General features: G+C 44.2%; 1 protein-coding gene across 1 annotated transcript in view; it reads left to right on the top strand.

The window, feature by feature from the left end:
• Nucleotides 1-25,352, top strand: part of KAZN (kazrin, periplakin interacting protein) — a gene marked incomplete at its 5' end in the record, with an annotated part of 232,238 nt that overhangs the window by 42,635 nt on the left and 164,251 nt on the right. The window contains one exon of the mRNA XM_084274665.1: nucleotides 16,747-16,904. Within this exon, the coding sequence (XP_084130791.1) occupies nucleotides 16,747-16,904 (158 nt within the window). The remainder of the gene's footprint in view (nucleotides 1-16,746; nucleotides 16,905-25,352) is intronic.

Here is a 25,352-nt window from a genome sequence, read left to right as displayed (position 1 = left end):
CTCTTTTCCTTCTCCCCTCTCCTTCCCCACCTGAGTCGTGGCAGTGAAAATTCCTACCTGGCTCCAAGCTAAGTTCTTGTGTTACAACTAAAAATCTCCTGCACACTTATTTAAACCACATTGGAGACTGAATCTTGATTAAATACATTGTGGGAAGTTTTAATATGTTAACAAATTGACTCTTTGTGCCAGCAAATACTTTAAGTTGCACTTGTGAGAATATTTTTCCATTAAAGCATTGCAGAGTGTGAGCTGCGGTATGGTGTGCAGTTAGAGGACAAGACTTCTACACCTTATTAGCACTGCAGCGAGGGGAAAACACTTTAAAGAGCATTAAGGGAGAAAAAAAAAGTCATTAAAAACATATTTGTCAGCTTTCAGAAATGCTAATGAATAGAAACATAATGACATATTAACAGCTTGAGATCCTCTCCTTTTCCAGGGAAAACTTTAGCCTCCCATACTTTCATCTCAGGATGGAAATGGACACTAATGAAGGCTCTGTTCGGGACCAGAGCTATTTGACAGCTTCTGATGTGGTAAAAAGAAAAACCAACCCCCCCAAAAAGCCTTATGTATGTAGCTGCTCCTTTATGTCATTTAACATATAGGTAAAAGACATTGGAAAGCACAAGAAGAGAAGGCTGGGGGCAGAGCTGGCAAATGGAGGTCTTACACCTCAACATTATTTGGTGGTGGTGGTGGGAGTGCTGTGCCATGTCATGTGAGGAGGAAAAGCTGCTAAGAGGTGTCTGATATTCTCCTTGCTGCAAAAATTCCTCAGGCTAAGGAGCGAGGCTAGGGGGAGGGAGGTTGTTTTTACCTTTATTAGCCTAATCTTGTCTGAGTTGAATAGTGAAAACATGATAAACCTCCTGTTCTTTTCATTAAAACCTCCCTGTATCCATTCTCCTCTAGTTCAGCGTGAGCTATCTGTTGGTATTATTAAAGAGTTTATCACTTCTGACTCCTCATGAAAATCACAAAGGGGTTGGCAGGATTTGATCCACAGCTGAAGAGCTGATTAGGTGAAACCAGTGGCCTCGTGCATTGTAATTGGCACCTAAATGGGCTTCAGACAGATGGGGCTGTAGATTGTGCAGGCAAATTACTTCTTGACCACAGCTACTTCTCTTCTGCACATTATTTCATAGATTTAAATCTACCCTTTATTCTTTTCAGAATATCCATGGAAGTATTTTGAAGTGTAATTTTAAGCTATTTACTTCTAAGTATATTATTAATGCAGTAAAATGAACCAAAGCCACAGGTCAACACAAATTTATGAGGTGGTTTTGTTTGTCTCAGTATAAAAGCAGCGTGTGTAACCCAGCCTGAGAACGACATCCGATACAGGTTTCCCATTTGTATCAGGAGCAGAGCAAGGGTTGGCTGCTGAAAATTTATGCAAATAGCCCATCCAGAACGCTCTGACCTTTTCAAGCAAGGGAACTTTGCAGTGCGCTGATACAGCCCGTGTACTTATCTTGCCTTTTTTCTTACGTTAACTTCATAGCCTCTGATGATAACTTAATGATCAGCAGCAGAAGGGCCCTTTTATTGATAAACATGAAGAATACCCTCAGTCTGGCCAGACCATGAGAATGTAATGTTTAAAATACCGCAGAGAGCTAACCCGTTTGTGCTGTGCGTGAGAGCGCGGTATTGCCAGCTCCACACATTCAAACGCTGCCATGTTTCTAACAGCATCCGTCTCCCACCTCTCTGACAGCGTCTTAAAATCATCTCTGAAATGTGTTTAAAAGACACACTCTGATTCTCACTGTGGCATTTTCAGTCTGTGCTCAGCTGCATTTAAGATGTGGCTTTCCAAAGCGGAGCGGTTCAAACCATCGCGTGATGCCAAGAGATGGACTCTGAGAAAATAAAGAGTTACTTGGGGGTGACATAAAGTCACAGTTGCTGTCAGCTACAATCGGAATAGAAATATTGCAAATAGTGGTTAAAAAGGGAAGAGGAGGAGCCCTTAGCCACCTCGCCTGGTCTGGCTGTTGTTGGGTCTGCTGTGCCACCAGTAAATCAGGAGTAACGCCAAGGAAATGAGTCCACAGAGTCCCACAAATGCGAAGCACTTTGCAAGAGGAAAATCAAACCGTTATAACAAGTGAATCACTTTTTGCCCTCTGATTCTCTCTCTGTGGTTTTGTTGTTTGTTGTGTTTTACGAGCTGCGTTTCGGTTGCCTTCTTGGCCGAAGCAATCTCACAGAACTGCGAGAGCAGCTTCTCCAGCTGAGCCTTTTGTGGAAACCCACTGCGGCAGCTCACTGTAACCTAATTATGAGTCAGCTGCACGTCCAGCACCTTTAAGATATCCAAAGAGTTCTCCCCAACACACAAGTCACTTCTTTCCTTTGCTTTTCAACAGCCACCTATTACTTCCCCTGAAAAACGGGCTGAACAAAGCACGCCCTTTAGTACATGCTATCGATAAGTGTCAGAAAATTTTCCTAGCTCAGGATTTACTCGGGGAGGACTTTGGTATTCATGGACCTGTATGTGATGCTGTTGCTAAGAAACCCTGGCTTGCCTCTGTAATGTCCTTTTGCAGCTTGGCCAGCGCCTCCCCGATGGAAATGCTCATGTTTCAGCCTCTGCGGCTTGCTCGTGGGAGGGTGTGTTTCTCTCCCAGCTCAGCCCACAGTGCCCGTGACAAAATGAAATGGGAAGCCAATGTCCCCCACTTTCTAACCACCTTACTTCTTGGTTTATGAAGTCCCCAAACTCCTGCCTGCCCTTTGCACGTGCCTACAGCTGATGATGTACATACGTACTGTCTGGGATTCACTGTGCCGCAGCTTTTCACGGCAGTGAGCATATTGCTGGGCTTGTAGCTAGGAGATCTCATAACCTGGCTAGAGACAGAAGGACAATTTAAAAGCATAACCCATCAGTTTTACGCTGGTAATACGCAGTTTTCTCGTTGCCATGGCAAACCTGGAAAGAAGAGCAGGCACAGCCGTTCAGGTGAGGGAATGCTGCCTCAGCAGGGAGGCAGAAAGTAAATTTGGGGTCATTTTCTTTTTAATGGGATGCAGAAATCCATGGGAATGAAACCAAAGGCCTCTGCTGTGGGAGTCTCTTTGAGCCATCACCATCTGTTGGGCTGATAGTTGTATGGGAGAGTCCAGGAAACCTGCACAGGCTTCATGTGAGATTCTGTTTGAAGAGATGGGTTTTGTCCGTCTCTGCTCTAGGTGTAGTGTTTGACACAGGTAAGTGACATAGTTCCTTTGGCTCTCCCTTTCTGTCTGTGATTTCTGATTCCTGGGTAGAAGGGAAATGTTGGAAGCTGTAGAAAAGGAAGGGGGGTTAAAAAGACCAGGTGTCCTCTTTATGCTAAGGCTTCACAGCTCTTTTCCCTTCCCCAAGCCAACAGAGCAGCCCCTCAGGTAGCTGGAGCCCAGTGCTTTGCCCAGCCACTGCTGACTCAACCCTTGCTACCTTGGTCTGCAGTGAGCCTGAGATCATTGTGAGACATTGAGAAGGTAACACAAAGGGGACACACACCGTTTTGTGTCACACCAGCATAGATAAGGATTGAAGTCCATCAAAGCCCTTGAAGTTACTCTGGTGAGAGTAGAGATGGTCTCTGTGCAGCTGGAGGTTGTTTCTGATTTGCATGAGTCCACGTGTGTAATATTTTACACAGCTTTGAACTCATTCTGACTTCGTAAGAAATAGAGTGCAGTCCTAGCTCACTCTCTGCATCTTCTAAGAACCCCTAACTATGACACCAAGATTAGTTTATGGAGCTGTATTATCTTTTCCCTCTCTGTCTTTTTGATTGAAATTAACAGGGACACTTTCTGTCAATCAAGTGTCCAAATGAAATGCCTTCCCTTCATCCATCAAAATGCTTGTGCTGACGAGAATTGTTGTTCCCTTAGGCTGCTGCTGGGGGAGAACACAGAGTGATGGGCTGGGTTATTACCAGGGCGAATTAACTTTTAATGTTAACGTTGTTGTTTAAGCATGTTAGGGAGCCTCAGGAAAATGAAAGGCTCTTGAAAAACCCTAAGTCATTCTTACTCTTGGCCAAAAGATCTCCTCACACAGGGAAAACCAGGTGGAACTCAGTGTTCCACAAGTTAGACTGCAGGATGTTGCAGTCAGGTCCAGGGCAGATGGACAATCAGGGAGGAGTGGTCATGATAACATGAGATTTAGATAATGCTACCCCCATGCCCATCCACTAAGGATCTCAGGTGGATTTTGCTGGTGATACCCACCTTAGGTAGGGTGCGTCTACATGACATTTATAGCTCAGGCAGTAAGTATCTCCAAGTCTCTCATCTTGAGGTGTCTCCCACCCATTGAGGGCCGGGCACCCTGAATCACTGTCCTCCTTGACCTACACCTCAGAAATGTTTCTGGTCGACCCTCAAAAGCAAGTTAGATGCCGAAATGTCCCAGTTACTCCGAGACTCAGGAGCTGAAGAGCCGTGGGCGTGTTTGAGAATGAAATGAGTTTCTGAGTCACTTCAGGGGTTTTGAAGGTTTTAATCAAAACCCTTTCTATTTACCTAATATTCTGCTTTACGGAGGAGAGGAAGGCATTTTTATTGCTGCTGTTCTGGTTTTACCTGCTTCACACACCGCTGGGATATTGCAATGATCTCATCTCTCCCAGTGCCTGGCTGCAGTCCGAGCTCCTCGCTTGGACTTGGCACAGGAACGCAACTGATGGAAAATCCCAGTCCTTCCAAGCTTTGCTTGCAAAACGCCTCTTCCCCAGTTTCATACTGGTGACAGTTACTCTTCTTGTCCTTTATTAAAGTTTAATTTCATTGCCTTGCCAAACAATCTTGCTGCAAAGGCTACAGATGAAAGTGAGGAAAAGAGGTTAATGCAATATGTGCTATCCCTGTCCACAGGGATATTTGAGGGTTTTTTTTTCTGCTTTCCAATCACTGAAACAAATGCCACCAGCAAATGTTTACAAATGCAGCACTGAGTAATTTAGACATAAAATGTAAGGTCAGCCATGAAGTCAAGGTTCAAAGCTAAATCACAAAACCTAGGAAAGGCAAAACAAAGAAGCCATTGTCTTCTGCAGTTAGGGAAATTTAGGAAAAAAAAAAGAAGTTATTTTCCCATTGGTCATCCACAAGAAAAGTGCACATAGTCTTCCATGAGGCTTTACCACGTGAAAAAAGTTCTGAGGTGCTCCTTCCCTGCTGCAAATCCCATTGATTGCAATGGAGGTAAAAGCACCTTAGCAGAAACATCTAGAAAGCCTAATAAACAGAAAGTTATTCCAACGGAGACAAACATTTGAATCCTGTGTAATTAGTATTGAATGCTCTACTTGTTCTCTTCTGCTGGCAGTGCCATAGTTTTGACAAATCATTGTGCGCGGGTAGAACAAAAACAACATCAGTGAAAGAAATGGAGAGTGCCCACAAATTCTGTTAAAATGCCACCCTGAACATGAGAGGAGGATATGCTTAAGCATATGAGGTTTGTGTGTTGTGAAACCTCACAGTTAATGTGCCTTTCAAAATCAGGGTGGTTTGTTAAGGTTTTTTTCCAGTGAAAGAGGCATTTCTGTACAAAGAAAAATACCAACCATCTGAAGATGGGGGGAATGGTTTAAAGCTAAAAGAAGGAAGGTTTAAATTGGATATTAGGGGGAAGTTCTTTGAAGAGAGAGTGGTGAGGGGCTGGAACAGGCTGCCCAGAGAGGGGGTGGGTGCCCCATCCTTGGGGTGTTCAAGGCCAGGTTGGATGGGGCCCTGGGCAACCTTGTGTAGCTGCAGGCCTGGAGGTTGGTGTCCCTGCCTGTGGCAGAGGGGTTGGAGCTCAGTGATCCTTGGGGTCCCTTCCAACCCAGACCATTCTATGATTCTATGAAGAACAGTCTGACATGTTTCCTGCTAACCCTCTTTACCTCTGACCGTGGCAGGAGCTAGTCCAAAGTTTCTTGTTCAGTAAAATGAGCAAAGGCATAAGCTATTTGCGCGTGGTCTGGAGCGGCTGCTCCAGAGTCATCCCTCATCCGCTCTGAAGTATGAGAGCTTTAAGTATATTTGTTTTGGCTGTGAGGCACGAGCCTCTTGCAAACCTTAGAGCAAGACTTGTGTTACTGTAGTTTCCTTCCCTGAAGCTTGTGTTTCCCATTTATCCGAGAGACAATTAAATCCCATTTTCTGGGAAGTTAAACCTGTCGTTTTTTTCTGATTGCTTGAGAAAAGGTGTCTGCGCCGCTGCGCTGAAGAAATAGAAACATATGAAAGGTTTTCTGAATCTGCTGCTTGAGTTTCCCCACTCTCACTTAGAGGGAAAGTGAAGTTTGAAGCTGTGGATACAGACATAGATGATCACAGCGTCGTATTCTTTACAAGGAACATTCTCTAAGTTTTATAGACATAGTTAACAGATATAAGTTTAAATACTGGTCTGAAAAATCAGCTTTACTTTAGGAGGAGTTCTTTTCAGTTCTGTGCACGTAAAAAGAAATGGCATGCTGAAGGAATGTTTTGAATATGAAGCTTTTGATCCAAAGAGATAATCATGTCAGGGTTATTAAATGCTGAATATAGCATCATTTTAACATCAATTACATGAATATATTCCTAGATGCTTATTTTTATTCCACATAAATAGGGTCGGTGATATTGGTTGTAATGGCTTAGCAGGTACAAGCCAAAATCAGGCAGCAATTGACACAGTAATGTCAAAATTACATAAATTACAAATAAGCTGATATGTCCGTGGCATTGTACATTCCCATGTGACATTCTGCCATGAGTTGAATAGTTTACAGGAATAAAAATGGTCTGGATTTCTCAGTCCACAAAATGAGGTCCTACTGCATCTGCACATCCTGGATTATGGCTCTTGGATGGGTAGGAAAGCGATTAACAGCAGAGGAGCTGACCATGTGTGGCTCTGCTGGCAGTGTCAGTGCAGACGTAGCATCTGGTGTGGTCCTCAGCATCACCTTTATCTGCAGCGGGAACCAAATCTCCTCCCTGGTTCTCAGAGACAGCTGGTTTTGTGCAAGTGCTTGATAAAACCTGACCCTCTGACCCGCTGTACCCAGCGAGGTTTATCAACCTGTATGTTTCCAAGTGTTTGAATTCTCTGTTTTTATAATGCTCTGACAATACAGGTGGGATTTTATTTTTAAGACAGAACTGCTAAGCCCAGGATTTTGTTAGTGACCCAGCTTTCAGTTTTGAGCCAGTGGAGCTGCTCAAGGCAGCTCCCAAGGCAATTTAAATACTTGCTGTAACGGTATCCTCCATCCCTTCTCTCAACCACGAGCTGCAAATACAGACACATCCAAGGAGAGATTTGCAGCTTGCCAGTTTTCATGACTTTATTGCAAGTCTCGTAATCGTTGACATTTTTCTTATGTGGCAAATCTGTCGGGTTTGGGTTTCTGTTTTGGTTTGGGTTTTTTTTTTATTTTAAATTTTCTAACCCATCTGTTTCAAAGAAGTGCAGTTCTGAGGGGGATACAAAAGTCTCAGAGCCTGACGTGAACAAGGCCGGTTTGTTTAATTTTTAAATCTTCTTGTTAAAGTCAGTTTGGGGATTTCTGGCGACCCTCTCTGATTGTTGCAACCCCAGCAGACTGTCAAGATGATATTCCTTAGTCTCTCAACACTCACAACAGGTATCTCTGCTTTGTGTGCTTCCAGATGTTTGGTGGGAAACAAGTACAAGCTCAGCTGTCTCCTAACCATTTCAGTTCATTCAAACCCTAGAGAACCCCATGATTTGTCCTCCCTTCAGGACTTTCTTCTGCCTTTCAGTGACGAGGAGATGGAGCATCCTGTTTGCACTAGGAGCTGTTCATTAGAAGAGAACAGTTCCCAAGTTGTACTTGAAAAGAGAAAAGCCAAACGAGTCCCTCCCCAGTGGTGTCATCTTGCCTTTGCAGTTTATGGTGCTTCTGTGGGCTATGGGACTTGTACTTACAGGTGGGAAGCTGAAGCACTGAGGGTTTAGGTGACTCATCCAAGATCCTGGAGCAAATTTTGGGCAAAGTAGGAACCAGTCCTACTATACTCCATCCAAAGCCCATACCACTGCCCGTGTGCAAGCACAGATGGGCATCCCTCCTCTGAAGTCAGCTCGTAGCAGCTGGGTATCTGGCCTGTGTTGTCTTTGTGCTGGCGTACGTGGTTTCTGTTGTTCACTTCCTTTCCCTCTAAACAAAGTCGCTATTGTTTATGAAATACAATGGTTGCACAGTTATCTAAGGAGGCAACAAAGAAATGATTACCCAATAGAAACAACAAAGGAGCAGCTGTAAAGCTGGGTGCCACCATGCCTTGACTGTCTGTAGAAAGGGCTTTTTGGTTCTTGGCAAATTGAAATGGAGTTTCTACTGCACATTGGATTTACTCATTTGGCATCATGCCTTCTGTATTTCTCAAAGTTTGACATTGTCCTGATCTGGCAGTCTGTATCTCTCTGGGGAACTGAGCATCTCAAATATTTCTGTGAACAACAATAGTCCAGCTGTCAAAATTTGGAGGCTGGTTTGCTGGAGGAGTCATGGATTGTTCGTCTCAAAGCACTACCAAAAGCAGCAGGACCCCATCACTGGGTGCTTTCCTCTGGGCTCTGACTCAGTTTCAAGCATAACCACAGCAGAGAAATTTTTTTTAATTTTGGGTTTTTCTTTTAGGATGGGTGGTAATATTAGGTTTTAGTCTAACTAATACAGCTGGGGAGAGAATAGCAAGTGTTGAGGCACGGGGGCGCTTCTTCAGCTCCCTGATATTCTTCCAGCTCTAGTGATAATCCAAGAGAAACTTGTTGTTTATTTTCTAAATGACCCCTGGCAGTATTTTAGCTAAACACTAAGTATTTAAATTTCAAAAATTTTGGCCAAACTCTAGTGAACTTCAGCTTGCTACTGAGAGCCATTAGCTGGAATTTACAGAGGAAGAAATTGAGACAAAGAAAAAAAGTTCTTTCCAAAGGGCTGACAAAAAATCCCAAAGTCAAAACAGCAAAACACAACAGCTCTTTTTTCCTGACTCAGCACATAATTTGTGTATGTAATCTCTGGAGATTTTGAGCACTGGCTGGTTTCTCCCAGGAGAATACAGCTGTCTGCCCTCACAGCGTGGCTCTGAAGCTCACATCCTTTTTCTACTGGCTACTAACATACATGATTTTCATAGAATCATTGAGTCATAGAATTGTACAATGCTTTGGGTTGGAAGGGACCTCAAAGATCATCTATTCCCCACCCTCTGCCATGGGCTGGGACACCCTCCCACAAGCCCAGGTGGCCCAAGGCCCCATCCAACCCACCCTTGAACACCTGCAGGGATGGAGCTCCCACACCCCCTCTGGACACACTGTGCCAGGGCCTCACCACCCTCAGAGTGAAGAATTTCTTCCTAACATCTAACCTAACCTTGCCTTCTGTCAGCTTGAAGCCATCGCCCCTTGTCCTGTCCCTGCACTCCCTGGTGACCAGTTCCTCTCCCACTTCCCTGTTGGACCCCTTTAAGTGTTGGTACACTGTAATTAGGTCTCCCCGGAGCCTTCTCTTCTGAACAACCCCAACTCTCTCAGCCTGTCATTGTAGGAGAGGTGCTCCAGCCCTGATCATCTTCATGACCTCATCTGGACTTGCTCCCATCAACTCCATGTCTTTCCCATACTGGTTCCAATGGAGCAGGAGTGTAAAGAGAAATTATGAAATTTGTAACTGTGCTCTGGGCTTGGAAACTCATCTGTGTTTTTAAGGCACTTTAAAATCAGCATTTTAATTGAATTAGTTAATTCAACTTTGAAAGAAGCTTCTGCACCATTAAAACGAAAAAAGTGTCTATGAAGAACTTTGGTTATTAAAGAGCTGCCAGGACTCCACAGGGCTCCACTTCTTGATGTCATTTTTCATTTCCAAAAAGGTCAGATTTGTAAGGAGGAACTAATAAGCTGAAAAAATGACCAGCTTCATTTCTGAGCATGTTTTCCTCGGGAACTATAGGGCCATTTATTGGTCTGATGGCTTTCTTTTGCATCTGGGAGGCTCTGAATGCAGCTCTTTGCCAGTTACACACAAAACATTTACAGCCCAAAGAGGCCAGCTCGTTAGTAATTACTGTAATGAGTTCTTCACAGTGTTTCTCTGAAAGGTTATTGAGCCCCTAATGCAGACACCAGATATTTTTTCTTCAGTTAATGGTGTGGTAAATTATTCCTACGAGGGGGCTCATTGAATGCCTCCTTTGAAACAAGTTAAAGACCACAAAGGAAAGGGAAGCTGTAGGTCTCTTCTCACCAGCAACAGGAGAAAATATTTACATAGTGCTTCAGATCTCCATCTCCCCCCTGTTTCTGCAGGCAGGTCCTCTCCAGCCGTGCAAACAGTGCTAGTGGACAGATAGGGAAGGTGCTGTAAGGTGTGTTTGCCCATCACAAAGGTGTGGGATGGGTTGGGTAAAGGAAGAACAGGCTCAGTTTGCTCAGAGCCTTGTGATCTGGGTGGCTGTGGGGATGGGCAGGTCAGTTTCTGGTCTTGGTGGGTGTGAATGGTGTTAAAACCAGTGCAAAACTGGTACCAGAGAGGGAGGGGAAAGGATTTCCATGAGCTTGTATTTGCAAAATACAAAGGGAGATTTCTTCTACTGCTGTGAATGAATTAATTGATGTGTCCAAATGCAATTAGCAAATGCTACACTGGGAAAGGGTTCCTAATCAGAACCATTAATCAGGCAAAAATGAACTGTTGAACTGTTGCATGTCCTTTTTTTTTTTGATTTTTTTGGACCCAGCAGAAGGCCATCAGCCAACCTGAGGTAATGCAAACAAAGATGGGCATTGTTTGTACTTTAACTCTATAAAATTTACCTTTTTATACCTTATGTGTATCTACATGCTATAACCCCAAACTGCCTTGAATTTCCAAGCTTATACTCACAGGGCTGGCTGTATGTTGATCCCTAAGTCAGGATCTGGGGCTTTCACAACACCACTCATAATTTCTCCCAAAACCTGTGCAGAAAGCAGCGATCATTTCCAGGGCAATGAGGGAGGATTTCAGTACTGGCTGGGATTTAGGAGAAAACACTCTGCTGCTCTGCAGCAATCAGCCTCTCTGTGCCTTTGATGCCCCGAATCTGGCAGTTGCCCAAGCATTGGAAGGGGAAGCCTCATGTTCAATGGTCTCTGATGTGTCTGTTGGTATCACCTGGATCATGGCTGAGAGTATTTTGTAAGGGTTGTGAACAACCAGCCAGGGGAACAAAACCTCAGAGCACCAACAGCCTGGATTGTCCGTGTGCTGTTTTGGGGAGAAGTGAATGCATTTGGAGAGCATCCTCATTGCTGTGGGACTGAAGTTGCACAGAAGGTTGTTATCTGATTGTTAAAAAAGAAAAAGAAAAGAAAATTTGGCCATCAGCTGAGCCAATAAGTTTGAAGTGCTCTTAGAAAAAAGGCATCAGCTGGGAGATGCTGAAATCCTCTGCTGAACGGCAGCTGGGGGCTTCGGGGGTCCCCTGGCTGACTCTGGTGAGGCAGTGCAGGTGAAACGGGGAGCGCTGCAAGGGAAAGGCCTGAAGCGCTTTAGATGTTGTGGGTTTGGGTTGGTTCCCCCCTCCCCCTCTGTAAAAACAACACCCATAGATGTCATTTGAGAAGCTGTTTGGTAATAGGAAGCGATAATGAATTGCACAATTTGCCCACACACATCACTGCCTTTCGCTGGGTTAGTCAGAAACACTCATTAGCAGGCGAGGTTTCCCTGGCAGCCTGGAGCTCCAAAGGCTGCTCCACACCCGGCTGGGATGGATTTTCAAAGGTTGTGTGCGTGCAGAGTGGCTCTTTGGCTCTTCTCTCTGTGGGAGCAAACCTCTGGTCATGCTGGCAAGAGCGGGCTGCTTACAGGATAGCCCTACTTAACCATCTTCTCTGATTTTTTCATAACAGAGCCAGGCAACGAACCCAGGAGTCTTCATCCCACATCCCTTGTTAAAATGATGCCAGTGTCTGTCCTCTTTCATTTAGTCACTCCTGCTAGTGAGAATTAATTTTAGACTCCGCTGCCTTTTGTCAGTAGATCTCAGGATGCATTATCTACAGTTTATTTTATTTTGTACTCATATGGGCAGTAGCTGGAGTGTATAAAATGGGGTCTCCTGGAACAACTTTATTGCTTCAGCCTCTCCCTTGAAGTAGTCTTTGGCGCGAGTATATTTTTTCCTTCGTCTCTGACAGAAAGCAATTTCCTTTCTGCCCTGCACGTCCTTCAGTCTCGGGTGATTCACACCCTGAAGCGCCCTGCAAAAATAAAAAAACCCAACTATGATGACCTGTTCTTGCTTTCTGAGGGTGGGAAATGGTCCTCACCTGAAAAAAAACACCCAACCCCAATGTGGCACATCATCGCTGATAGCAGCAGCGGCAAACACCGCTTCTGAAATATATCATTTTCTCCCTTATAGGTGATGTCAAAACACTAATGGAGGATTGTTATGGTTTCTTTGCCTCTTGAAATTGTTCCTTGCAGTGAGGAAATGGTGAAATTGGAATGGGAAAAGCTGGGAAGCCGATGGGGCTTTGATAGCTGTAACTTTTACTTAGCTGGTTGTCTCGCTTGCAGCATTACCGATGTGTTAGCAACCTGAAACCGAGAGGACTGGCGTGACAAGGGGAAATTGTTGCCTTTTATTATCCTTTTTTTTTTTTTAAGGGGATCAAGAAGTATCTTTTAATCTGCACTGAACATACCTGTGTTTGTATCTGAGGTCCATAATTTTATTTTTTTTTAAATGTGCCATCCATTTGCAAAGCAATTGCTGAGTTTAGCTGGAGAGCTGCTCAGCAGAAATGTTTAAGGCTTTATGTTGAGAGGGATGGAGCATTCACCTCATTATCCTTCTCATTTAGGTTTTTAGTGAGCACAGGACAGGAGATGCCTCTTGATTTAAATGAGAAATACCAAATATCTTCTGTTTATGAAAAGGGCATTGCAGACCAACACTGGACATCCAGAAAACCAATGTCAGAAATTGTTCAGTTTCTCAGGCTTCCTTTGTTTCAACTTTGTGTGTAGGCTGGAGGTTTGGAAACGCATGTTTGACTTTCATGAGGAAGACTCGGGTGGTTTTATTTTCAAATACAGTTTCCATTGTCTGCATGGAAAAAGATTTGTTCTGCTAAGCAGAGTTTAAATGCAGCGCTATGGCAGACACTTATAAAAGTCAGTGCAAGTCAAATACTGATCTGCCTCCTCTGCATTCTTACTGGAAAATATTTCTTCTGATTTCTCTGGCATCTCTCTAAACCTAGACGATTACAAATGAGAGAAGCATTTGCCCCCCAGAGCTTAATGTGCCACATGTTGCTCAAACAGCACTAAACTTCCCAAAGGATAAGAGAAGAAATACCAGAGAATATCGAGCCGTTGCTTCAGATAAGGAGGGTAGAATAACTTAGGATAATATAATTTTGTTTGTTTGGAATTACTTTAAAATCATAAAGCCTGAGAGAACTGTTCCACGTACCACTTTCTGGTCACAGTCAGCGTAAACCTGGAAGGAAGCCATTAGCTCTAGGAGGATAACTCCGCTATACATTAGTATTACTAAAAGCAGATGTGGGCTTATGGCTCAAGCCAAAACTTTTGAGTGTAAAAAAACTCAATCTGGCCTCAATTCTGCGTTGGACAGAAAGGATGGGAGGAATCCATACTGGTGCATTAGTGCTGGGGAGATGGCTTGCAGGACAGATGTGGCTCATAGAGATGCTGGTGCAGCCTGCTAGGGAGACATCCTTGTGTGCCTGTGAAAGGGGGAACGCTAAGCCCTTTTCCTCCTTTCAAGAAACAAACCTCACTTCTCTAAGGAGGCAAAAGCTCCATGTGGCTTTTAGGTCCTCACTTCCATTTTCGTCAGAGGGGAAAAAAAAATAAATCACATCAGCACCACAGTCCTTGCTAGAATGAATCCTTCTGCCCGACTTGCAGAGATTTATAATAGAAATGCTGACAGGACCCAATTTATAATAGTGTGAACAAAGCCATGGTAATGGGCCTCGGAAAAGAGAAAGTGCTTAGACTTTTAGATGGCTGAGTATGGGGAAACGGCTACAGAGACATTCCAGAGGACTGTGGGTAGAAACTAAAGCTGTTCTCCCTGGCATCGGTGCAGGACACGCACAGCGTCAGAGTAACGGGCAGGAGGAGACCAGAAATTTGTGAGCAACACGTGGATCTCACTGAGCATTTTGCAGTTTTGTGCATTTGTTAACACCAAGCAAACACCCCCAAACCCACCTCTGCCTCCCGCTCTGTTGATGGTTCATGTCTCTGTGGTACAAGCGGGTTTGATGGGGAGGAGGCGCCTGGGGAGGCTCAGTTCCCCCTGGCTGGCTTTGGCTGGCTGAGAGGCGAGGGACGATTTGGGGTGCAGGGGACTTTTGTTTCTGTGTTATCAGTAAGTTTTGCTGTGGAGAGAAGTGCTGGAATGTTTTGGCTGTGGGCAATGTTTCTTGAGGTTCCTTCATCATCTGTTTGTGGCGAATGAGGGACTGACATGTTGAACTAGGCCTTACAGAGCCGCTGGTAATGGCGCTCGATCTCATCCCATTTCAGTTCAGAGTAGCAAAGCAGGAAATATATTTGTAAACTGTGTGGGAGGAACACCCAGCTTTTATGCACCCCATCTGTAACCGCCATGGTGCTGAGGGAAGGCAGCGTGAGACACATCAAAGCCCTTGACTATCTTTCTGGCAATGACCAGGCCCGAGTGCTATGGAAGAAGGCCCAGATTTTGCTTTGTAAAGATGATAAACTGTGCTCTGGAGAGGGAAGGGAAACCATGGTGTGGCAGAGAGTTCCTGAGCACGTTGAAGGTCATGTATTACCTAAACCTTAATCATGAGAGGAGCTGCTCGTCCGTTGCATGACCAGCTTAATATGCTGTCCAGCCCAATGAAACACTTGCCATCATGCTGATTCGGTGCTTTTCCAGCGAGCACAGTGCTTGTGTGTGACCCACTGACGCCCCGAGCCCAGGCTGCTGGGTGTTTGTAAATACTGGAGCTAGTTCAATTAGTCATTCCTAAGCCCTTATCTTGAATATGATTTATGTTATGGTTTGGAGTGGACCCATCCACAGTGGGGAACCTCAAATACTTTTTCTATAAGCAGTGATATACATGAATATAATATAAGCAGTGATATACATGAATAGCCCAAACTGGGGAATCCTTCCAGTCCCCTCAGACTCTCCCCAAGGCTTTGCAAGGCACAGCTATTTTAATTTTATTTTATTTTTAAATTAAAAACAAACACTCTTGGTAAGGAGGATTCTGTTCTTTCACTCCTGCATTTTGGAAACTTACCCATTGTTAGGGACCTTCTGTCTAGGGAAGATTTACTCCTTAATGAGTACAGTTTCTGGCTAATCTTTGCTACTTCAAATTTTGTGGTGAGATCTTCTTTGGATGGAACTGGGCTGAGTATATTTCTCTTGCCTTGTGTTGTTAAAACAGCACGTCCTGTTCTTAAAATCAGTTTGTCAGTCGGTCAACAATAACACACCACCTTATACATCAACAGCCTGAGCAAATCCGGATTTGCAATGTGTACCACTGAAGCAGTGCAGCGTGTGACAGTGATGGGTTACTCTGAGCCGCCAGCTTGTCAAAGGGTCCCACTGCCTGAACCACGGGCAGAGAAAAATACGCTCAAGAATTATTTGAGTCTCATTTGTTTAATGAGTCTACCAAAAATCAGCACTCTGAACTCTCGCTGGTTTAAAAGCAAATTGCATCGCAGGCCTTTCAGACCTGTGGAAATGCAAAGCTTTTCATCAGACAGAAATAAATTTTGCCATTAGTTTGTGTCGTTAGAGGCCGTACAAGCTGTGGTGTCATAAGGTGTGGGGAATTGGTGGGGGACTTCTCTGAGCCACAGAGGTGGAGATTTCTGATGTACAGGGCTGGGAATGGTCTCCTACTTGTAATAGCTGGGGTTTGACCCTATGATGGAGAATTTGAAAGATTAACAGCTTTTTAATTACCAAAATTGTGAAGAAAGAAAATGAGCAATAGTTTAATCGTTGGTCCTGCTCTCTCCTACCCCAGCTAATAAACGAACCATTTTTTCTTGCTTCTGGCCTTCGAGTCTGAGTCCTGTGTCCCAGTGCTGTGCAGGGAGCAGCTCTCTCAGCCAGCAGTCAGGAGATGGATATTTTTTTTCTTATTTTTACTCTACAAATGACCTGTTACTTGACCCTGGGCAATTTGCTGCCTTCACAGCTATTCAGTACTGCTGTTCAGGTTTGCCGTATTCTAGGACTAAGGCTCGTGGCTTGGACTTGAATGGAAAGGATCTTCACTTCCAACAGGAATTTATAAATGCTGATATCAGACAAATCTATGAAAATAATATTTGTAACTCTGCTGCCTCAGAATGTTTCAGTGCATCTTGTTCCCCCCATATATCGCTTAATATGTGACCTTAGAACTTAGACAAGATACCTCTAGACGCACCTGTATCTAAAGGTTATTTATAACTATTGATCCTTATAGGCACAGGTCATTACTCTCATAAGCCTCTTCTCTGTTGGGGCATGTATTTACTAGTGAAAATACAACTCTGGTGATGCAAAACCTTAACACGTAGGGAAAACGGAGGGAGCAGTCAGATTACAGAGTGTAAATTCGGATTGAATCTGGTAGATATTTGGAAGTAAACAAAAGTTAACATAATGGTGTTCATTCCTTCTCTGTCTCTGCAGCTGTGGAGTCGCTGCATTCCCTGAATGACCAGATCTCCCATTTTATCGTCAACAAGTCAAAAACGCTGGATGAAGATGAAGATGCTTTTTTGCCCAGCGAGAAGGAATCTCTGAAAAATGCCATGATGTTGATGAGGCACCTCTTAATGGATGCACAGGTAGGAAATTAATAAATTCCCAGCTGATAGGGACATATGTTTAAAGTGTCTGCAACCCACAGCTGCGGGAAGGGCGTCGTGGAGCTTGTGGTGCAGCTGGATCTCAGATCTGGGAATGAAAATTGCCCTGAAGTTTCAGGAGAAAACAGAGCGATATACCCATTGATGGGAATCCAGCATCAGCTCTAGCAAAAGAAAATCATTTTGCTGCTAAGCATTTGTGCTGAGTGCTGGTTTTAGAAGTGCCAGACACATAACTGAGCTGTTTGTTTACCCGTGCTTGAAAACGCCAGTTAAAAGTCACAAAACGACGTGCAGATGTTTCTTTGTGCCTTTGCTGCTTAGACATAAAATCTCTCTTTCCGTAGGTTTACTGTGTTACAGCATGCTTCCTTCACCCTATTAAAAAAAAACCCCAGCAAAACCCCTTTGAAATACTCAGTATATTTATTTTTTTATATTCCCTTTTGGTCGTTATTTGTAAAGCCTGACTGGAAAATGGCAGCTTTTGTTGGAAGGTTGTTTTGAAAACGGGGTGGTCTCCTCTCTCTTCTCCTCTGGAAAGCCCTGAAATCCGGCAAAGTGGCTCAGGGACTGTCCCAAGCACTTCAAAGCTCTCCAGGGCTGGGGATCCAACAGCCTGGCCCCCAGGCTTTGCCTGCTCTCATGGGGCATTATTGGTTTTTCTGAACATCTCACTAATATTTCCCACATCATAGCACGTGCCCGTCACCTCTTGTCAGAAGTAAAGCAAGAAAATAAAAGGGGAGGAAATGATTCCTGGAAGGATTAGCAAAATAACCTCATTCAGGACTTTTCCCCATCACTATCCCATGCTCCACCTGGGTTGTGCCAAGCATCAAAGTGGTTGAGTGCTGATTTCTGCCATTACCCAGCACCTCGTTAAAGAGCAGATCCCTGGGGCCCTGCTTAGGGTGGATGGGCAGATAGTGCTGCACATCTTCCTGGTTTATTGCCATGTTCTCCCATGAGGACACCAGTGTTTGGCTTTCCTGTGCCTCCTGCTTCCAAAGCCTTTGGTCCTAACTACATTGGCTAGTAGGGATCTGGTGGCCTGGGAATCCTTGATATCGGTGGTGCTAACATTGGATGTTTCTGCACAGGGAGCAGGCTGTGGGGTATGCAGTGAGCTACAGCTGGGCTTGGGATTTCCTTTAGTGAGGGTGGTGTTCACAACATTTCAGTACAGTCTTTAGCCAAGTCACCTCTGTTCACCCCAAATCAACACACTGGACACTGCTGCAATGTCACAGAGGTGAAGGGTTAGATTGTGCATTTGGATTTGCTGGCACAGTGGGTAGGAATACCTCTGGGGAATCAGGCAGCTGCTTACAGGCATCCACGTGCTGCAGATTAAAATAAACATGGGGTAAAAAGGCATCTATTGATAATCCCCTTGTGCGGGAATTCTTTTTTTAGCACCTGAGAATTGCTTTACTGCTTATCAGTTGTCCTGAATGCATATTAAGCAGTGCCTGTGATAGAGTGACTGATTAAGGAAATGCTAATAACAATGGGGAAATGTCAAGTGCTCCTGCATCCTCCTGATGCGCCTGGATCTCTTCCCAGAAAGGACAGGACAGGGTTTCTTTTGCCTGTGATTTTCAGGTTGGAAGGATGACGAGGTGGGAAGTGGTAGTGGTGAGTAAAAGGATGGAATGAAACAGGTGACAACATCAAGTACAAAAAAAAAAAAAAACAAAACAACCCAATAAAATAAATCCCCTGAGGAGTGAAGGAAACATGAGTCTGGTGGCAAGTTACCTAAACAGGAGCATCACTGCCAGTGTGTGCATATGAAGTACGTACTAACCCAGACTGCAGAGTGCCCTATGGCTCTAATTACACAGGAGGAAAAAACATCACCAAGGCAATTATTTCCCTTCCCTTACCTGATCTTATTTCTTCCCATCTACTGATTTTCATGGGAAGATGGAGCGCCTACAGCTCTGAACAGAGATTGATTGTGCGAGGCTCCATACAAAGAGAAGCTGAAATATGGTGCTTGGCCTGTTTACTCACTTTCTTCCTCTCTTGGCATGGACCTGATTTTGGCTGGTAGATAATTTGAGGAGAGAACATCCAACTTGAAATTTTGTGTAGAAATTAGCTGGACTGCTAACTCACCAGAAGTGACTGATCAAAGGGGCTGGTTGATGGGCATTTCTCACTTCTCTGACACTGTTAGTCAGCTCCGAAAGTGCAGCCCATGGGGATGATCTCTCATGCCTGCTGTCTTTCTGGTGTGGGGAGAGATTGTACAAATTTTAGTAACTCTGCTGGGACACCAGCAGGCCAGGAGACATGGCTGAAGCAATGGCTTTGGATCCACCACGGATCCAATTTTGATCTTGAGTCGTTTCTTTTAGGCTGAAAGTGCATCACGAAGCAAATCAAACATAGCTTTTTCTTTTGGAAAACACTGTGAGCCTTTTAGACCAAGCAGCACTGGGGACCATGTGCATCTGTCTGTGAAGGTGCAGGTCCCCACTCTCAGCAGTGTGTCCCTGAGAGGACAAAATAACAGGGATGCTCATCAGTGTGGAGAAGAGGAACCACAGCACAGAAGCACTGGGGCGTTTGTTTCACAGACATATTTCCTAATAGTGAGAATGTGGACTCCATGCTCCTGAGCATCAGCCCAGCGCTTTCATTAGACTGTATTTATTTCTCCCTCAGCTTCTTGGAAGCAACATTCCCCCATCTGTTTTGTCAATTTACTCCACTTTTCCCTGATTTTCATGCCTAGATTTTTGCAGTAGTGATGGACAAGCCACTGTGACAGCAGTGACTGTGGCTTTATAAGGGAAATTTGCTGTGTTGGAGGTCACTTGTGGTCAACAGCTGTTGAATGGGGGGGATCATTCTATCTCCCATCTGCATAGGGGTTTCTCCATGGAGAGTGGGCCATTACCTTGCATAGTTTGCAGACTTCCTGCCTACAGAAATGTCACTGGTGGCAACTGAAGAAGCATGGGCAGGATGAGTGCAAGCGGAGCGCTGGGAGCTGCACTGGCCGAGAGGCAACTGCTGTATGTCAGCCCCATCAGCGGTATTGAACTGCATGTGGGGGTAGGTAATAAGCTGTGTGGAGTCTTTCAGCAATGGGCTGTCAGCTCAAATTCTGCCCAGGGAAGACAGTGATTTAATGAAAGTCATTACAATCTGCAGGGATCTCTTGACCCTTGTGGTTTCCATCCATTATGCACCCCGGATAGCATTTCTGCATCACGAAAATACCCCGTCAGAGGGATTGCTCACTGACCCACACACTTGCTGGCAGAGCTCTGAAAAGGGAGCATTACCCTCTCTCCAAGTCAGGGTTAGAGCTTTGCATCCAGATTGCTCATTTCTCATATTTGTTCAGGCTTGAGGCAGTTTCCTGATGTCAGTCTGGAAGTACCAAGGCATCACGTTCCCCTAAGCAGCGCTTAGGAAGTCCTCATCTGCATAGCCACCCTGAAAGGAGGAGGGGGGGGGGAAGAAATCTGAGAGGAAATTGAAATGATGCTATATGAACGAAAAGGTATACTTAGATAATGTGGGTGCATAAAAGCAGATGGAAAGAAAAGGTGCATTTATCCTATATGCCATGTTCCATCCTCCACATAGTATAGGAATGAATAAACAATTTCACTTCTGCCAGACAGTCCCATGCAAGATGCTATCACAGGGATATGGCAGCCCATGATAGATTGTCATTGGTGTCAATCATTTCTGACAGTCCTATTATGCTTGGAAAGGATGTTTGCTCTGTGCATGTTGTTTTATAATCCTCAGAGGTGGAATTTTATAGCCTAGAAGTGTTTTTTCCTCAGACATTTCCCTAAGCGGGATTTATTGCTGCAGAGACACACGTGACACGAATCCATTATACCTTCAAACTTTAAATCTCCCCCCAGCTTTGCCTAAATTACTTTTTTGTTTTGTTTTACTTGACTTTCTGCTTCTAATTGCTATAGTGAGAGATGTAACGGGTGTGGAGCAGAAGGTGAGCAACATCTAAGGGCTGAGTCATACACATTGGCTCTAATCTTAGCAGCTCACTGAAGCAATTTGTCTAATGAATTGCAAAGGTACATCCAGGCCCCAGCATCCACCTTAGACACAGGTTAATGTTCTCACTTATATGAAAGAATGCATGCAAAATAAAAGACTTCTTTCCAGATGTCTGACCTTAAAAGCCAAGCTTTGAGAAGTTCAGTGCATTTGGTTACTTACGTAAAGTGTTTAATTGACTTCAAGTGGATTTTGAGCTCTTTGGGAGAAATGCCATCTTTTCATTGAGCTCCTTCCCCAGAGGTGATGTGATTATCGCCAGGACCCTCTTAGGTGGTGATATAGAAGGAATAAACAGACATGGAGACAATCCTTTGGTTTGGACTGGACTTTTCAGATGCAGTCCTACCACAAAAGATGACCTAAGAACAAGATTAGCTCAGTAACCTTGTGGAGCACCCGGCTTAAATTTAATCGGATTTCAGAGGTTGACGGGGCATGAGAGCATGAGGATGGAGAAATATTAAATTCCTTCTCTTTGTTTCACTCTTAGGTAAAGAAAGAATAAACCTGATGGTACTTCTAGCCTAAATTGTTACCAGAACTTGTATGGTTGTTGCCCAAAAATCATAGGAGGGAGAACCTTTTAATTTACTTTTTCTTTTCCCTTTAAAATCTGGTGTTCTAGCATTTTACCTGAATAAAACAGCTCCTACGCTTGTTAATTAAACCTTTAGCAAGTGTTTACCATGGCAGATCTCTAGATAATGCTGGAAGTTGATAGTAGTTTGGGTCGAGGGTTTTACCTTGTTTTTCTTTGGAAAATAATCCAGTATTTGAGTTGTCACCACCATGAGCATTTTAAATTTGACACCGGGATGCTGTGAAGAAATGATTTAATGTCAGACAGAGCCTTTCAGGTTTTGAAAAAAAGAAGAAAAAACTATTTGTCACAACTACTTTTAGCTGTTCAACATCACACCAGCTGTTTATTCTTGGGTTTAATTTTGTTTTTTAACATTACCCTCCACTCCCTTTCTCACCTGGAAAAAAATCCCCAATATTTCTTGAGCTTTCTTATATGACAATCTTTTCTTGGGTAGTCTCTGTCGTCCTTCTGAGGCAGGCTGTTACTGAGACGGCTGTGATAATAGCTGCAGAACTACGTACAGAGTAGTGTTATTTCATCAACTGACCTTTAAAAAGAATTCTTATTTTCCACAGCACACTGCTGTACAAAACTGACCACGTTGTTGCAATATTTTCCTTGCTAGTTAAACGCTTCCCACCATCTGCTCTTCAGACTTTTAGCAGGTCAAGTTCAGGGAACAAGGCCCCAGGACTTGTATTTTTATATCAGTGGTTCCTATTGGCATCAACAAGAAGAAAAGGGAAGGGAGGATTTGCTCTTTTTTTCAAGAAACTTACATTGCTTAGGTTCTGAAAGCATCCTCACCGCACTGATGGGTGCTGGAGGATGCTGAAATGATGTTGATTCTCTGCTGAGGAATATTATCAGAATGTAATTGTGGATTGTCATTTGTGAACATCAGTGTGCACAGTTTGTGAGTTGGTTCAGCTTGGGAAAAAAGCTTCAGGAAAAATCAAAATATATTTAGCAGAAAACCTGAAAAACAGATTTGCTACACCACACCTAGTACTTCTTACATTAATCTTGCTACCCTATTTCCATCGAAAACCTTCTTGAGCCAGCAGCCTGTCTTCTAATGATCCCTCCAGGTCTAGTCTGAAAGGGAACACAAAAGATGCTGACTTCTGCTGAAGGAGAGGATAAAACAGAACCTATCTTCATCAAGGACTGTGTTGTGTCTAATGACATCATTAGCATATGTTACATGAGCCCGGTTAGCGACGCCTGTCCCTAAATGTGTACCTGACAACCCGCTGCCTCTCTTCATGGCTGGGGAAAGGAAACATTGATTCGTGGACTGTCTCTCTTAGTCCAATTTATTTGGAGAATGATGTGCTGCATAATGAGGGGAGATCAAAGATACCCTTAAAACAGGTGTGCTGTAACGTGCGTGCTGCTGTCCTTACCAGTGGTCTCTGCACATTGTTAGTCACCCACAAATGGTGGGGCTTGGTAGGAGCTGTGATCTTCTTCAGTGTTTTATCTTGGGCTCACTGATTATTCATCACCTGCTTTTAGCCACCTCTAATTTATTGATTTCTATGGGAGGACATGATGTTTAGGCTGGTGTTCTTTGTCCTTTGTTTTTAGTATAAGGGAAAGACTTTCAGAAATGTGTGATGCTGTTTAGTTGGTGTTAAGGGACAGAGAATGTTTCCTTACTGTATGTAAAGGGAGGAAAAGATGGGGTTTGTGCAACTCCTCATGCATGACTGAAGAGCCCTGTATGGTTCAGACCAATCTATCTCAGGTGTCTTCTGCCAGTGGAGGAGAAGCTAGTCCAGATTTGAAGACAGTTTTTCCTCTGGGAATTAATTTATGTCCACCTATTTAAATTTGCCTTATAACAAGTCCATGCTGACCTGATATTTTAGACATAATGGCAATGTCTGATTCAGGGTCTGGTGTAACCTATTCTTCTTGTAATTCCATCTCTTGACCCGTCCACCCTTCACCCCACATTCCACACCGGAGTGGCCTCAGGGCTCTAAAGAGGCTCTTGATGTGGGAAGAGCAGGTTTGTCCAGCGTTTTACTCTGTCTGACACTAATCCATGTCATCAGCCTGGTGCTTGTATGCCGAGTTAAGAGTAGTTGTTGCTGTACATATTTCAGTGTTATTGCTTGGCAGGGTTGTCATCTAAGGGTCACCACGGTCATTGAGCTATAGCTGTACCCAGCCCAGCCTCTGCTCCCATACTCCCCTGAGACCGGATAGGAAAAGACATCTTGAATGTGCTAAATCCTTATCCGAACAAAACATGACTGTCTGCATCATGAAGAGAATCTAAATTCAGCAGTTTCCTCATGCGTGGATGCTTGTCACTGTTGAGGCTCCTGCCATCCCTCCATTGCTGTGCCGTGTTTCAGTTTGCTCCTCGCCCTTGTGTGTTGCAGTTCTCAACATGTTTTGCTCTGTTGCTGCAGAGCTGCACTGGGGGCAATGGAAAAAAAAGCCATTTCCAAGGCAGGGAAGAGACCAGCACTGTTCTGAGGGGCTGAGCGTTGGGATGCTGTGGGCACATCAGCTTAAAGGATCTGAGTCTGGAAATGAAGCAGGACTTGGGAGGGGTTAGAAAACTCTGTCACCACAGCGGACAAACCTGAGCTGGGACCATGCAAAGGATGGATTCTCTTGCCTACCACTGCTGCAACAAAATAGTTATGTCCCTCAGTAAAGGTACAGAAGAGCATTACATTTGCTGCCACCCAAGTCCTGTAAAAGGAGAGCTGGCGGTAGTGTGTTGTGTACAGGATGGCTCAGCACAGCAACCGTGGGTTGGTTCTGGTTTCATTCTCTTTCTTTCTTTGCTCTCCTTCGTTACTGGAAAGTGCTCACTGTTCCGAGTTAGGTCTGACATTGCCAGGTTGAAAGCTCAGAAATACCTTCAACATTTGCAACTCCGCAAGAGAAGAAAACTCAAAGAAAAAGAAATCATTGCTCATACAAAGAGCAGAGCAAAACCTCGTGTTTAACGCATGTGGGAGTGAGATTCTCATCAGGTCTGTTGTTCATATAATTGCTTATAAATTAGCAATTAGTATTGACTATTATGTTTTCATTAAGGTATGGAGGTCAGCAAGTGAGAATGGTTGTGCCAGTGGAGAGGTCGAAGTTGAGCAAGTCAGCATTGTGCTTCTGAAAGGGAGAAAGATGAGCCTGTGCGGGTATAGCTCTTGAGGAAGCAAGGTAGACACCTTTCTTTAAATCAGAGGTGAAGCAGTACTGAATAAAAGAGAAAATGCTTAAAGAAGCTTAGATCTTGGATGGGGCCCTGGGCAACATTGTGTAGATCCAGGCCTGGAGGTTGGTGGCCCTGCCTGTGGCAGGGGGGTTGGAAATCTATGATCCTTGTGGTCCCTTCCAACCCAGACCAGTCTATGATTCTATGATCTCTGCAGGCACCTCTCTGCAACTGCAGTAGATACTGCAATATCAACCCAGATAATTCCCAAATTCCAGTTTCTCTGGCTCCTCCACTCAGAAAATGCTCTTGCACCTCTGAGCAGGTGAGCCAGGATGGACTGTTTCAAATGCGGAGTCTCAACCCAACCCTGAAGAAAAGGGAGATGCCAATTTTGTGTCACTTAAAATGTGATGTACGGCTGTGAATGGGGTTGTGTGGAAAAGCTCTGCAAGCTCTAATTGGAGTTCATGCCAGATAAACGAAAGTATCTTCATAAATGTAGAAGCAGCAATTAGGGTAGACCACAGTGTATCTGCTATCGCAGCAGTTTATCAGCAATGCAGATTTTTCAGTTAATAAGAAAACTGCA

This window comes from Gallinula chloropus, assembly GCF_964237585.1.
Source record: "Gallinula chloropus genome assembly, chromosome: 23".
NCBI classification, from domain to species: Eukaryota; Metazoa; Chordata; class Aves; order Gruiformes; family Rallidae; genus Gallinula; species Gallinula chloropus.
This window is presented reverse-complemented; position numbering and strand designations above follow the sequence as displayed.